Genomic DNA, 13,509 nt, shown 5'->3' with positions numbered 1-13,509 from the left:
GGCCCTTGAATTGTTTTCTGATGTGTGTCCCAAAACATCTGAGAACTTTCCTTGTCTTTGTACAGGAGAGAAAGTGACAGGGAAATCTACCCAGAAGCCATTACACTATAGGAGTTGTCCTTTTCACAGAGTTGTTAAGGATTTCATGGTTCAGGGTGGTGACGTCTGTGAAGGCAATGGACAAGGAGGAGAATTATCTATGAAGGCTATTTTGAATATGAGAGTTTTGTTGTTAAACACAACTAAAAATTTCTTTAGTCGGGAAAGAGACAAGTGGATCACGGTTCTTCATAACAATGAAAGCAACTCCTCATCTTGTTGTTTTGGGACAAATGATTTCTGGTCTAGAAGTTGTGTGAGAGACAGAAAACAGGCAGCTAGCAGACCCTTTGCTGAGGTGTTGATACTCAGCTGTGCAGAGCTGATCCCAAAATCTGAAGTTAAAAAAGAAGAAAAGGCACAAATAATCATCGTCTTCCTGCTCCTCATGCAGTAATTCAGATGGCTCCAGTGAGTCTCTGTCTTCAGATTCTTCTGATTCTGAAAGTGCTTCTGAAGAGAAACGAGAAAAAAGAGAGAAAAAATTCCTGAAAACACAAGAAAGAAAAGAGAAGGAAAAGTGCATCTAGTGCAAGTGAGGCTGAAAATCTTGAAGCACACAGCCCTAGCCTACTCTCTGTCCAAAAGAGACCCCTCCTCTGCCAGAAAACAGATTCCTTGTGAGAAATAGTCCAAGAGAGAGAGAGAGAGAGAGAGAGAGAGAGAGGAGGAAGAGGAGGATGAGAAGAGAAGGCAAGGGAAGGGGAGGGCAGGGAAGGGGAGAGGAGGGAAATGGAGCAATGCACCTAAGTCCCAGCCGGTTACTAGGTCTGGCAGGAAAACTAAAGGAAGAGAACCATGGCGTCATTGAGCTCCTTCCAATCCACATGCAGGGATCGTTTCAGACATAGTGAGACTCCTCCACATTGGAAGCAAGAGGTACAGAGAGCACCACAAATGAGGGAATGAAAAGGATGAAATGGTAGAAAATCAAAGGAGCCCAGTTAGAGCAAAAGAGAAAAATGACTGATCATAGGCACATGTCTGAAAGCCCAAACAGAAAAGCTGAGTGATGAAGCGGAGAGGACTTAGCTGACCCTCAGGACAGACCAAGAAATTCAGCTAGATGCATATCCCAAGCACTGATCCATGCCCTAGAGACCAGGTTGCTTTATCCAAGGGGCATTTTTCTCTGAGTGGCCAGGATGTCTATAGTTTCTACCCATAAAATGAAAGCCCCCAAATCTCAGAAATAATAATAATAATTATTATTATCATTATTATTTATTTGATACAGGGTCTCACTACGTGGCTTGGACTCATAGTGATGCAGCTGTCTCAGCCTTCCCAGATCTGAGACTACATGTGTGCACCACCACACCCAGTTTCAGTGGCCTGCTCAGTGTGCCCAGGGTTCTGGGGCCAGCATAGTATATGGTACCAGGGATCAAACCCAGGTCCTTGTGCTTGCCAAGGAGGCACTCAGACCACTATCTCTGCATTACATTGGAAGTCATTGAGTTTTTAAGCATGTTACAATTTCCCAGGAGAGAATCTGCATTTATTCTTCCTTTAAGTTTTTAAGCAATAAGGTAGATTTTGTAAATAAGAATTTTTTAAGGAAATGAATATGTTTTGACTGTAACAAATATGAAAATTTTGTGTGGCAGTAGCACATGTGCATTAGGTAGTTTTGGAGTTCTTTCCAGGAATTTTAAGTGCTTGAACTTTATTTTGTATAGGTAAGGTGATGTTAATTCATGTTTTAAACAAATAGTGAGACTTTGAATTTCATTTGTTAGAATTTGACTAATTTGAGGAACCATTATTCCTCTAAAGATGATCTTACCCCTGTTTCACAAATTTGGAAGTAAAACTCTGACTTTTGAGGTAGCAGAGGAAGAGGTGACGGGCATCCAAATTACGAGTTATTACTTTTATCTCACATTAACAGTATCTTATGTTATAGACACGGATTTCACAGTTCAGGTGGTTAAACTGTGCATGTGCATCTTAATTCTGGTTAGCTTTATTTTTTTTTAGTTAATATAGCAACATTTCTTAGTCTCAATTTTCTGAGTCTTTAGGAAGAATTGATTAACCACTTAAGCTATGAAAAAAAGCCTGTTTTCTTAGTTCTGTAGGTTTTAAATGACTGATGGACCGTGCCTGAAGATAAAGTTGGTAAAAGTTAGAGCTTGGGTTCTCCTACCTGGATAGTTATCAGTCTTCTCCTACCCCACAGTCTGCCTTTTGATACTTCTAATAATTAATTTTGTCTTTTCCTATTTTCTTCTCCCTTCCCCTGTCTATTCACAGGTTATCTTGACGAATCAAATTACAACGCATCTGAGCAGAGCCCTGGCTTCTCAGGCAGACCTGGTGTCTCCAGCTGGTGATTTGTCCCTGTCTGAAGGTAAGGGATCTGTCCTGGAGAGGCTGAAACTCGACACTGAGCCACTGATACATAGCGACACTGCCTCTCTGCCTCCTGCTGAGAGCTGGCTTTCCGGTGGCGTGGCCAGTGAAGCCAGCAAAGCCAGTGGAGCTGTGGTTTGGGCTTGGCCACCATTCTTGGCATCTGATCTCTTACATTTGGAGTCTTGTCCCACCCCTATAAGTGAGCTTCCTTTTTCACTTGAGTGTGTCATTTTCACAGGCATCCATCATTTCCATCTGGAAGTTTCTCACTGTTCTATGGGTTGTCTTAGGTCTTTAATATGAGGGCTGGCAAGCTGCTAATTGGCTTTCTTCTGAGACTAATGGTTAACTTTGCCAGCAGTCTTATGACAGTTTAGTCTTCTTTCGTCCTGAGCACATGTATGAGTAAAAGTGCACAGCAGCTTCATGTGCTAGAGATGTGACATTCCTGATGAACTTTACAGAAAGATTAAAAACCTAGTGATAAATGTACAAAATTTTCTCCTCCCTCTCTTATTAGCAAAGGTCAGATTGGCTTTGGTTTTGACGGTAATAAGCTTTAGGTAGCTGGGGAAATTACAGCAAGCTAGAAGGTGGTTTCTTGCTTTATTGAATGTTCTTACTTGACATTTCTGAGTTCTTGTTGTAGTTGGATTTCAGATACAGTGCTATAGGCCTGGTAAGGTACCTCTTGCTTTGAGGCTCTCTTCCCTTTCCACTTTCTGAGAATTGTCTGTGATGGAATACAGGGGGCTTTTAGGTCTACCAAGCCTCCTGACTTGACTGCTCACAAGGGCTTCCATGGATAGCAGCTTAGCTTTACGCTCTCAGAAGCTGCGAGAACCACACTCCCACTTCTTAATGGTTTCTTTGAGTGAAAACTAATGATATCTTTACAAAAGCTATCAAATGCTCCGTATCCTTTCTTTCTACATTTAATGATGCATTATCATCCTCCTGCCACCTGGGCTGAAAAGCTGAATCATCTAGAATCTCTTCCACCCCCAGCTCCTTTCTTTCATTGAGCCTGCTTAAGTTTTCTCTCTCCCAATATATCTTTTCTCCTTTTTTTTTTTTTTGTAATTTGTGTTATAGTCAACTAGTTTATTAAACTTACAGTAGAATTATTTTAATAACATCCAACAGACTTTCCCAATTTTAGTCTCTGCCATTGCCATTGTGCTGCTACCAAATTAAACTTCTGCCACATCTCTTTCATACTCAGAAAGCTGGGTGTTGTCTTAGGAGAGAATGGCTAAAATCAGAAAGACAGTTTAAAATATTTGGAGCATTTGGGGATTGTCATAATCAGCTGGGTTAGAAGTCTTGGCACTGCAGAATCAGCAAATGCAATGACAGCTGTTTTTCCTCCTTTGGGTGGACCAGTTTCAGAAAACCACCAGATAAACTTAATGTTTCTCAGCCTTTCACAGCGTGCCCTCTCCTTCCTGTCCTGCCTTCTTCCCACTAGTTCCTTATGTGAGGCTCCTGTACCGGTGTGCTGACCTGGCCACTCCCACCTCCACACCCCACACTGTGGCAGAGGCTGCGCCCCCTCTGGGGCAGCATTTTCCCTTTCACTAACACCACGGACCGTCTTCCAAGTCCCTTCCTTCTGGGAGTCAACACCACTTCTTGCCTGGACCCTCCACACCTGTACAGCTGGTCTCTCTCTTCCTCCTTCTTGACTTCTTTTCTTGCTCAGCTACGTAAAGAAAAGGTCTAAAAGAATTCATTTGACCTCTCATATTTTTCTGACATTAAGCTGTCAGATTTTTAAGGACAATTTGTCCTGTCCTTTCTGGATGCATATTTTACCTTGGTGACTAGCAAGATTACAGGCATATTTTAAGCAGTCAGTAAAAGCTGGATGAATTCTACCCTGCATACTTTGGTGGAACAGTGACCATGAGAATCTTACAAAGTACAAAGGAACATCATTAAAAATTGCTGTTATAATTACATACGCACAGTCCCACATTTGTTCAGCTTCAAAGCTGAACAAAAGAAAGTATCTCGCTGCCTCATTTGACAAACAGTATTCTTTGTTGTGGCTTCCTGGTTTATCAGAAGCAAAGAAGAGGAATAAAATAGAGACAAAAGAAATGGTTCTGAGCTGCAGTTTAATTGCTACAAAAAAGTGGCCCCTGTGCATTGAAAAGTTGGGTTACCGGCTCAGCCTTACACCACCAGTTTTCCTCATTATGAGACCCAAAGGAAAATGGAAATAATTGCTTTTTCCACATCTTGTTTTTCTGTATGGCTGAACAGGTAAAAAGGATATCTAAATATTTTTCCTAAAGTCTATCATGAAGCTACTTACCAGTGAATTAAAATGAACAAATATCTTAGAACACTTGTCTTCTTAACACATATTGCAATGGTTGTGATATATATTCCTATATTATATGATACTATATTTCATGTCTCATATAAAATAGCAGTTGCTCTCATTGTTTCAAACATCCATCATGTCAGCTTGGTCTCTGTGCTAACTGATCTTAGACACTGTGTCAATCACTGTGGGTCTCAGTGTCTTGTTATGTTGTGTTAGATTGGGTAAAGAAAAGATTGCCTAAGTCTTCTCCAGTCCTGGTTAGAAGATTATAACTGTTGCATTCAGGAGCAGCCACTCAGAGACAGTTTTTGAGTTCTGATTGTCAGAGTCCTGTAATAGATTTGGGCTGTGGCATGGAGGACACTGATTTAACAGCACTTGCTGGCAAGTGGTAGTAGGGTGAGAACAAGCAGCCCAGAGCAGCCAGGGATAAAATGATCTGAGCTGACCTGCAGGAGCACCCAGCAGGGGTTGGTGCGGGAAATGAAGTTCCTTCTGCTCTGACGCAGAAGAGGGACTAGGAGTGACCTGGCCCAAAAGCTCTTCTGCACCAGCAGATCCTGTGCTATTAATATCTGCCAGCTGCAGGCCCAGAACACCCCCCTGCTGAGATCAAAGGAGCCCCTATCTTAGCTAGAACAAGGTCATCTGCCCAGGGCTGTAAAAGTGAGCCCTGGCTGGCTGCAGGGATGGCCGAGGGGGAGGAGAAGCCAGGGTGGGGAGGTGCGCTCTCACGCTCCTTTAATCCTGGCTGACCAGCTGTTGCCCTCCCAGTGTTTGTAAAGTTGAGAGTTCTTTGTTTTCATGTTGCCCCCCCCATTAAATTGTGCCTGGGTGTTTCTTGGATTCAGTTTATGCACAGCTCCGTTCGAGTCTATGGAACATCTCCTTCATTTACATTTCATTTCACTGTTGAACTCTCCACCTCCCAAATGGGAGCACCAGAAAGGGGAGAAGTGGACCCCAAAAGGCAAGCTTTTTCCTGATGTTTCTCCTATGGCAAGGAATTGTACCTGGAGAAGGACTCAGTGGGCAAGGCGAGTTTTTCTGTATTTGGTTAAAATAGTTTCTCATCTTCTCATCTCTGGTGTGTGATTGTCAGTTTGCAGCCTGCCTTTCCCAAGCTCTACTATTTAATGCATGTGAGAGATTGGAACTTTGAGGACTTTCACAAATTGACAGAAGTTAAAAATCACTATCCTGATGTGTTTTTCCCCCTCACTTGTTGGCACACACTTCTGGTTGTACATGTTGGTGTGGGAGAGAGGCAGATAGCAGGCCCAGAAGCACCTACAGGGAGGGAGGACGTCAGAGCTATGTGTCAGCACTAAAATTTCTGAAGATCCTTATGAACATGCAGGGTAATATCAGCAACATGGTCATTCTTCCCACTCTGTAAATACCTGTGGCTGGGTGCCCTTGGTCTTCATTCAGACCCACCTCACTATCCTGAAATGTCAGAGCAGGAACAGACGTTAGTAATGTTCTACTCATCTAACATGTTGTGTAGTAGGAGTGGTAGAGCAGAAATAAAGCTTTTGTGCTTATATTTTACGTTGTTCTAGACTGGGCCCTGCGATTTAAATTTCTTCAGTTTTTGCTTTATCGGAAGAAATTCCACACACATAGGTCATCATAGAGTTCAGGGATTTACTGTGGTGACTGTTCTGTTTCTTACCCTTTCAGTTCTTCCTTGGGGACCCTGCAGACAGTAAGGACTACTGGACTTCAGCCATAGGGATCCTTTCTTTTTCTTATAAGATGAAGAAGAGCTAACAGCCAGCTGGCCCAAGTTGCTGTGTCCTATTTTAAAGTCACCTGAGATTTGAGCAAAAGAACTGGCTGAGTTTCCATCTATGAGGCACAGTTGGTAGGTGACATTGATGTATGGTGACAGTTGAGCCATCTGCAAGATGACAGCTCAGTGCAACATAGGCCTTTATCTTTCTTCTGAGGATATAACAGGGTGACTTCAATGTGGTGACATCGTCCACTTCAGGAATCCCATTTGGCTTTGTGAGCAGCAAGATATTATTAGGCTGCCACACTGAAATTTCAGGACCTGGCACATCAGTTATCTTTTCACCTGCATGAATAGCTTTCAATAGATTATAGCACGCAAAAACTAAAAATTAGAAGTACATGAAAGAGTTAGGGAAAGAACACAATAAAAAGGCTTCTAGCACCAAAACTAGAACAAAGAATGATTTCTAGTTTTGGTGCTAGAAGCCTTTCTATTCTGATTGGAGTCAGGGGAATTAATGGCTTATTTCATGTGTAAGAGAAAATATTTTGGGACTCAAATTTCCCAGCAAGCAATCCCTGCAAAAAGCTGGAGTGCATTTGAAAGATTATATGCAATCGCATGGCTTGTGTCTCTTTCAAAATAAATTCAGAAAGCAAGAGCTGCTCAGAGTGGTTGGGGCAAATCAGGGACTTATGGTTGTGAAAGAAACAGACTTCAAAGCATGGTATGAATTTTCGAGTTTTATTTCCACTCTTGCTTTCCAGCTGGATCTGCTCTGGATTTACTGCAGGATGTTTGAAAATGTGGCTCCCTGCTAATCTCAGACAGTTGCTATGATCAATGATTTTGTTCATTTCCGATAAAAAACACTGCTGTTTCTGCTTAAATTGTGTATTTTCAGCTTTATTATTTTAGATGTGATTTATTGTTCTGCATTACCCAAATTTGTAATCCATTAACCACAAACTTTGGAGTGGGGTGGGTCAGTTGCCGAACTTTCTCTACCAGTTAGCTCCCAGGCTCTTCATGGCCCAGTCTCAAACTGCATGTTCATTGATTTATGTAAACACGTACCAATTCCCATGGGTGAACAGCTTTCAATGTCCACTCCAGCGCCAGGGAGCAGTTTGGCTAAATAGTGCTTTTTTTTTTTTTTTTTGGTGAAACTGGGGATTGAACTCAGGCCCTTGTGCTTGCCAGACAAGCGATTATTCAACTGAGCTATCTTCCCAGCCCTAAATAATGCTTTGAAAACATAAAGCATCACACCAAGTCACTGCAATCAACAGTATTAGAATTAGCATCTCTGTAGTACTTTTAATTATTTTAAGATGAGTTTCTTAATTACTTTAAGGAACTGAGACATGAGGACAGAAGGGAATTAATTGCTCTGAGGCCACACAGCAGTGGAAGGTGGTGGTGCCGAGAGCAGGAGTCCAGACTGCTTCCTGTGAGACCTTAGGTTTGGATGCTGAAGCCTCACAAGTGAGCTTTGCATACAGATATTTAAGGATCTTGGTAATCTTTCAGTTTTTGATTCAAAAGCCATAGATATATTTCAGTGCACAGCCGTACATGCTTCTGTTCACAAGGACACATGAATTTCCCATTCCCCACTCTCCCTGGTATTCAAGAATCCATGACACTTGATTAGGGCTATATTACTTCCAGCAACTGCTTGGATGCTATGAATGGTCTAATTTATAGAAAAAGATTAAAAGCGCCAGAAATGTGTGGTGTTTGGCTAAAGGAAATCTAAATATTATGTAAGGCAGGAAGGCTAGAGTTGAGTAAAGATGGACACAGCCTACATGTCTGAAAAGCTATAAATCTCAAGGAGGAGGGAACTCGTTGAGGATTTTCAGCGGGGAGGCCAGGGCCCAGTATACCCATGGCTGAGAGATCAAAAGGAGAAAGGGAACATTAAAGTCAGCAATCAGGAAGTTCTTCTTGGTCATGAGTTCTGTTTTGCTAGTGCCAGTTTACCAAAGAAAGACAACATTTGAAGCCCAAGGTGCATTGGAATCAAGTTAGGGATGAGAGCCAGAAAGCTTTCTTCAGGGAGCTGTCTTTGAGGTGGTTCATGTGAGAGCTGGGCTAGGTGTTTTGAAAGGATTTCACCCAGCCTGCCAGATTTCTTTACCACATAAGATTTACTGTCTTAATTTCCCACATTGTCATGTTTTCCTGCTGAAATCTCAGGGTCAGGAAGACCAGAGGGACAATAATGCTAAAGGAGCTTTATCAGTCACCTCAGCCACAAAAGTATCAGAGCCAAAGCACAGAGAATGAGATCCCCAGAGCTGGCATGATCCTGGAGGCCTTCCAGTTGGAAGGATTCTCTAAGAAGAGATCCTTATTTGCCATCATTGCACAGCATTGTATATCAAGGGTGAGTGGTCTGTAGGTCTGAGAGATCATGAAGAATGCCCAGGAGTGGTGCTTGGAGGGTAATTCAGTTTGTGCTGTAATGTGGCATGGAACACTTGTAGAATATGTTTATAATATTTGCTAAGACTTGGAGGAATGTGTAACAAGACCTGTCCAGGTAGTGTGACAGAGCAAGGGTGGTCAAGCTGAGCTCTGATCTAGATTCTGATTCTGTCACTTCCCATACCACAAGAACTATCTGCCCAGAGAAGATGAATGGCCTCTAGATAGTGCTATTCTTTATTATTTATTTATTGTCAGAAATTGAATCCAGGGCCCTTGTATTGTTACAACAATCTTGAGCCCCCTTTTTTGTTATTTAATATAGGGTCTCACTAAGTTACCCAGGCTAGATTTCAACTTGTGATGCTCCTGCCTCAGCCTTCTAGAATGTTAGGATTATAAAAGTGTGTGCCATCAAGCCTAGGTTAGGGATGTTCTTCAGTCAAAGATATGGGGTGGCTGTTTCTCCACCAGTGCCTTTATTCTATTGGTTTACAAACTTTAGCATACATCAGAATCAAGGCAAGCTAGCTCAGCAGACTAAAGCTCCTGCTTAAGGCAAGTGCAGGGACTGCAGTTCAATCTCTAGCACCACATGCCCTGCTAGCCTGGCCCTGCCCTCAGGCCACCGAGACTGGGAGTGGTGGGGCATGCCTGTAATCCCAGGTTGGTGGAGGCTAAAAGTAGGAGGATCACTATGAGTCCGAGCTGCATAGTGAGACCCTGTAACAACCAAATACATTTAAAAAATAATAATACACACACTCTAGTTTCAGTTGCTTTGGGAAGAAGCCAAAGAATTTACATTTCTAACAAATTCCTAGAAGTTGGTGAAATTGTTGGCCTGGTGAACCACACTCTGAGAACCATCGTTTTATTCAAGACCCTGTCTATGTCAGGCATTACAGACACTAAGACAAGAATCTCCATCTGAGCTCTTAAGGAGACAACCTTCTAAAGGGGAACATAGATATGTAGGAGGAGTAGTTTTAGTATTCATCCCAGTCAGTACGTATCAGGAGTTCTGTAAGCTTTGTCTCAGAGTGGGATAGGGTGGTTACTAGGAGGCTTCAGAGCTATTATGGTTGCAAGAAACATTTAGCTCCTGAAGCTCATTTTTTTTAAAGTAGGCCTTTTATTGAATAACTGACATTTATGGGCCATATTTTGTGTGTCTGGCATGTAAATTCACTGTTGAATTGAATCTTCCCTAAAACCCTCTCTAAACGGGATGCAGCATCCCATTTTATGGATGAAGGATCAAGGGTTTAGAAGGCAACACAATCAACAGAAAAGCCAGAATTCCAATCCAGGGAAGCTGGCTCCAGAGCTTACATTTTTATCTATGAATCTCTTCAATAAAACTATAATTATGATTCTCTTTATTATATGTAAGTAGGAACTAAAATATAGTCAAATCACATGGGGATTGGGAAGATTGAAACTTAGATCATTACATTCATTTTCTCGTGTGTATATACAGTATATGCCTTGAGTTTCCATGACATGGATCTATGTTGTGCTATGATTAGCCCAATTTATCTTGTAATTCTGTGCATGGGCTGTTCTTTCATCCATTAGGAAGTCATACGACAGAGAATGTGGCCTATATGCCTCTCCTTCTGGGAGGGATCATGAATGGGGACATTGGCCCCCTTCCAGGGTTCTTTATGAAGGATAGATTCCTTGAGAAGGCAGAACCAATGAGGAAAGCATGCTGCCATAGTATTTATTAGAAGGGCTTTGCCCAGTTGAACAGATAGTGTAAACTTGCTAAATACAACCATGTATATATGTTAATTGCTTCAGTAATGCCAATCTCAGCATCATTTCTCCTGAGAGTAAAAAAAATGATACTAGTTACCTATCACTAGTCCAGGCCTTCAAGCCAATATGCTGTGAAGGAAAAATCAAAACTATTTTCTTTTTGGTCCCAGAGAACCAGGAGATTCCTCTATGATCTAATTTTCTTTATGCCCATAATTAGTCCTAGCATGTGTCTTCATGATGGGAGAGAAGTTTGTTCCATTTTTCCATAATCTGATTCTACTTCCCACTCTAAACTGTTGTTATCTAATGAGATATGAGGCCCAAACTTAGCTGTGTATAAAAGGCCTAAATTCTAGGGACTGATGTCAGAGGCTCATTAGCGTAGACTGTATTCGTGTCCTCTGCCGTCTGTGAACTGCTGAAGGTGAGGTAAACCAGAGGTGCCACGGTGGCTGTTGAATAACTGAAATGCAGTTCAATGGAGACCTCTTTAACTGCAAGGTACATCCTTTCCATAATTTCAATAAACTGGAGCAAAATTATTTTCTACCCTCAGGAAAGGATCTGCATTTTATGGGTTAAATTTAACTATGTCTGTGTGCAGCCTGTGCATATATTGGAGGTATTCCTGTGTTTACTAGAAGAAAGTAGGTCTTTTTAAGTTATAATATTGCTTTCATTAACTGTATTTCCATCTAATAGGCCCATAAAAGCAGTTAAGAGAATCAAAGCTTCCAGGCATCGTCCCCTCTAGCTATAGAAAATGGATGGTACCGAAGTGCAGGGGGATTAAAGAGGGAGACTCTTTTGTTTTAAAATGTGATACACAGATGAGTAGGGCTAGAAAAGTAGCAAAATAAATTGGCAGGGGGACCATGACCCCAAGATGGCCCTAACCCAGAAACAGAATAAGCTAAATCTTCTAAGGAAGGGCTCAGGAAACAAAGCCCAAGCAGGAAGAAATTTGTTGGTCTGTCAGGGATAGAACTGGATCAGAGGGCAACAGCAGTGGGTCAGAAGACAACAGCTTGCCCTCTGATAGTACTAAATCAAGGTGAACCTTGACAAAATCTTGTCAGAGTCACTGGGGCAGAAGTTCCTTGAGGGTAGGACTTTTGTTTACTTCTGGATCCCCAAAGCCTAGCAACCAAAGTCACCCGATAAATACATGAAGAATGAATGAAGCACAGGCAGCTACAAGAGAGACAAACCAAGGAAAAGCTCTGACCTGTGTTCACCTAAAAGGCATGAAACCACCATTGTAATTTTTCTCTCACACACACTGTGCATACTCACCAGTTCCTTCAAAGTACAGTGAACTTCAGCTGCCTAATCATATGCAGTGAATGGCAGTAGGCAGCGTGGAAAAAGCAGCAGGAAAGAACAGAAGCCTCGGAACAGATTTTGAAGGAGGCTGCTCTTATATTTGAACAAGAGTGGTGCCTGAGGTACCTGAGTCCGACATGCACAGTAAGGACATTAATGAGATCCCTATCATGCAGTGATTTCTGTGCTGTGCAGATGCTGGGAATTTAGAGACAAAAGCTAGTCTCTGCTCTTTAGGAACAGTCAGGTGAGTAGAGGGAGAGGGGAAATGTTATTGTAGCAGTAAAGAAGTGACTTGAGATATTGCTAGGGGACTGCCCATAACAGACCTAGCAAGGAGGCACGTCAGCTGGGCCTCTAAAGAGCCATAGCTTCCTAAGAGAGGAGGAAGGAGAAGAAGAAAAAAACCCTGTATTGGAGTAGAGGCAGGCTGTAGACCTACTGGGGCTAGATGGTGGCAGGTCTCATCTAAAATGCATCACTTTGGATGTTTCTTTTCCTGAGGATGATAGGAAGCTATTGTAAAAAGGAAGTGACAGGATTATTGTGAAGTTCAGAAATTCCTCCAGCAGCAAGGTACAAGTTAAAAGGGATAGGGATGAACTGAGAAAACTTGGCTGTTCATCTCTTCGAGGTTATCACTTTGGGGTGGGTATACTACTGAAGTTCTTAAAAGCAAGAAGAAGTATATAATAAGTTTTAGTCCTTCTAAGGTCCTGGCTGCTCAGGTCTAGTTTAGATTTCCCACCTGATTAACCCAAGAGATTTCTTTGGTGCACTTGGGCTTCTAAAATGGTATTTGGTGAGCCCTCCAGTGATCAAAGTACTTTACAATTAGAAATGGAGTCAAGGGCCAGTGATATAGCTCAGTGACAGAAGCTCCTGCCTTGCAAGTACAAGGTCCTGAGTTTGATCCCTGGTCCTGGAAAAAAAAGAAATGGGATCAGGCTATTGTAATTCTTTGCTGGAAGAGAGAAAACAGCAAATAACTTACAGTACTAAATGGTGGTATGGAAGAAAATACATAATTTGTGTCCTTCTTACCAATGATTACAGGGATAATCTGAGTGTCAAGCACTGTACTAAGCACAAAAAAGCTCAGCAAATTTGTGGGGTTCAGTTTTTCTCCATGGTGGGAATTGAACCCAGGGCTTCAGATGAGTTTGTGGAATTAAGTTCTTACCTCATTTTATAAACAAAATGAAGCCCAGATCACTTGTGGATGATCATATAACTAGTAATTAGGATTCAGACCTGCAGAGTCTGGCTCCAGAGTCTGCTTGTGACCAGCAGAACATCCTGAGCTCTTCAGGAGGTTCATAAATGCTTTGGGACATGTAATTCTATTGTTACCAGAGTTAAGAGTCCCCTCTTTTAGTATGATTGTGGCTATTGGGTTGTACACACAGGCATTAGAGAAGCAATGTGTCTTTTT

General features: G+C 42.0%; 1 protein-coding gene across 4 annotated transcripts in view; it reads left to right on the top strand.

The window, feature by feature from the left end:
- Positions 1 to 13,509, top strand: part of Rad51b (RAD51 paralog B) — a 748,426-nt gene that overhangs the window by 552,210 nt on the left and 182,707 nt on the right. For 3 of the 4 annotated variants that reach the window (XM_023702640.1, XM_023702638.1, XM_023702642.1), the window contains 2 exons: positions 2,359 to 2,455; positions 7,310 to 7,369. In XM_023702640.1, coding sequence (XP_023558408.1) covers positions 2,359 to 2,455; positions 7,310 to 7,344 — 132 coding nt within the window. In that variant the 3' untranslated portion in view covers positions 7,345 to 7,369. Of the gene's footprint in view, positions 1 to 2,358; positions 2,456 to 7,309; positions 7,370 to 13,509 lie in introns of those variants that run through there. The other variant, XM_023702649.1, reaches the window with a different exon arrangement.

Source organism: Octodon degus, unplaced genomic scaffold, assembly GCF_000260255.1.
Source record: "Octodon degus isolate 3935 unplaced genomic scaffold, OctDeg1.0 scaffold00007, whole genome shotgun sequence".
NCBI lineage: Eukaryota > Metazoa > Chordata > Mammalia > Rodentia > Octodontidae > Octodon > Octodon degus.
The sequence above is the reverse complement of the archived record's forward strand: the minus strand, read 5'-3'. Positions and strand labels throughout refer to the sequence as shown.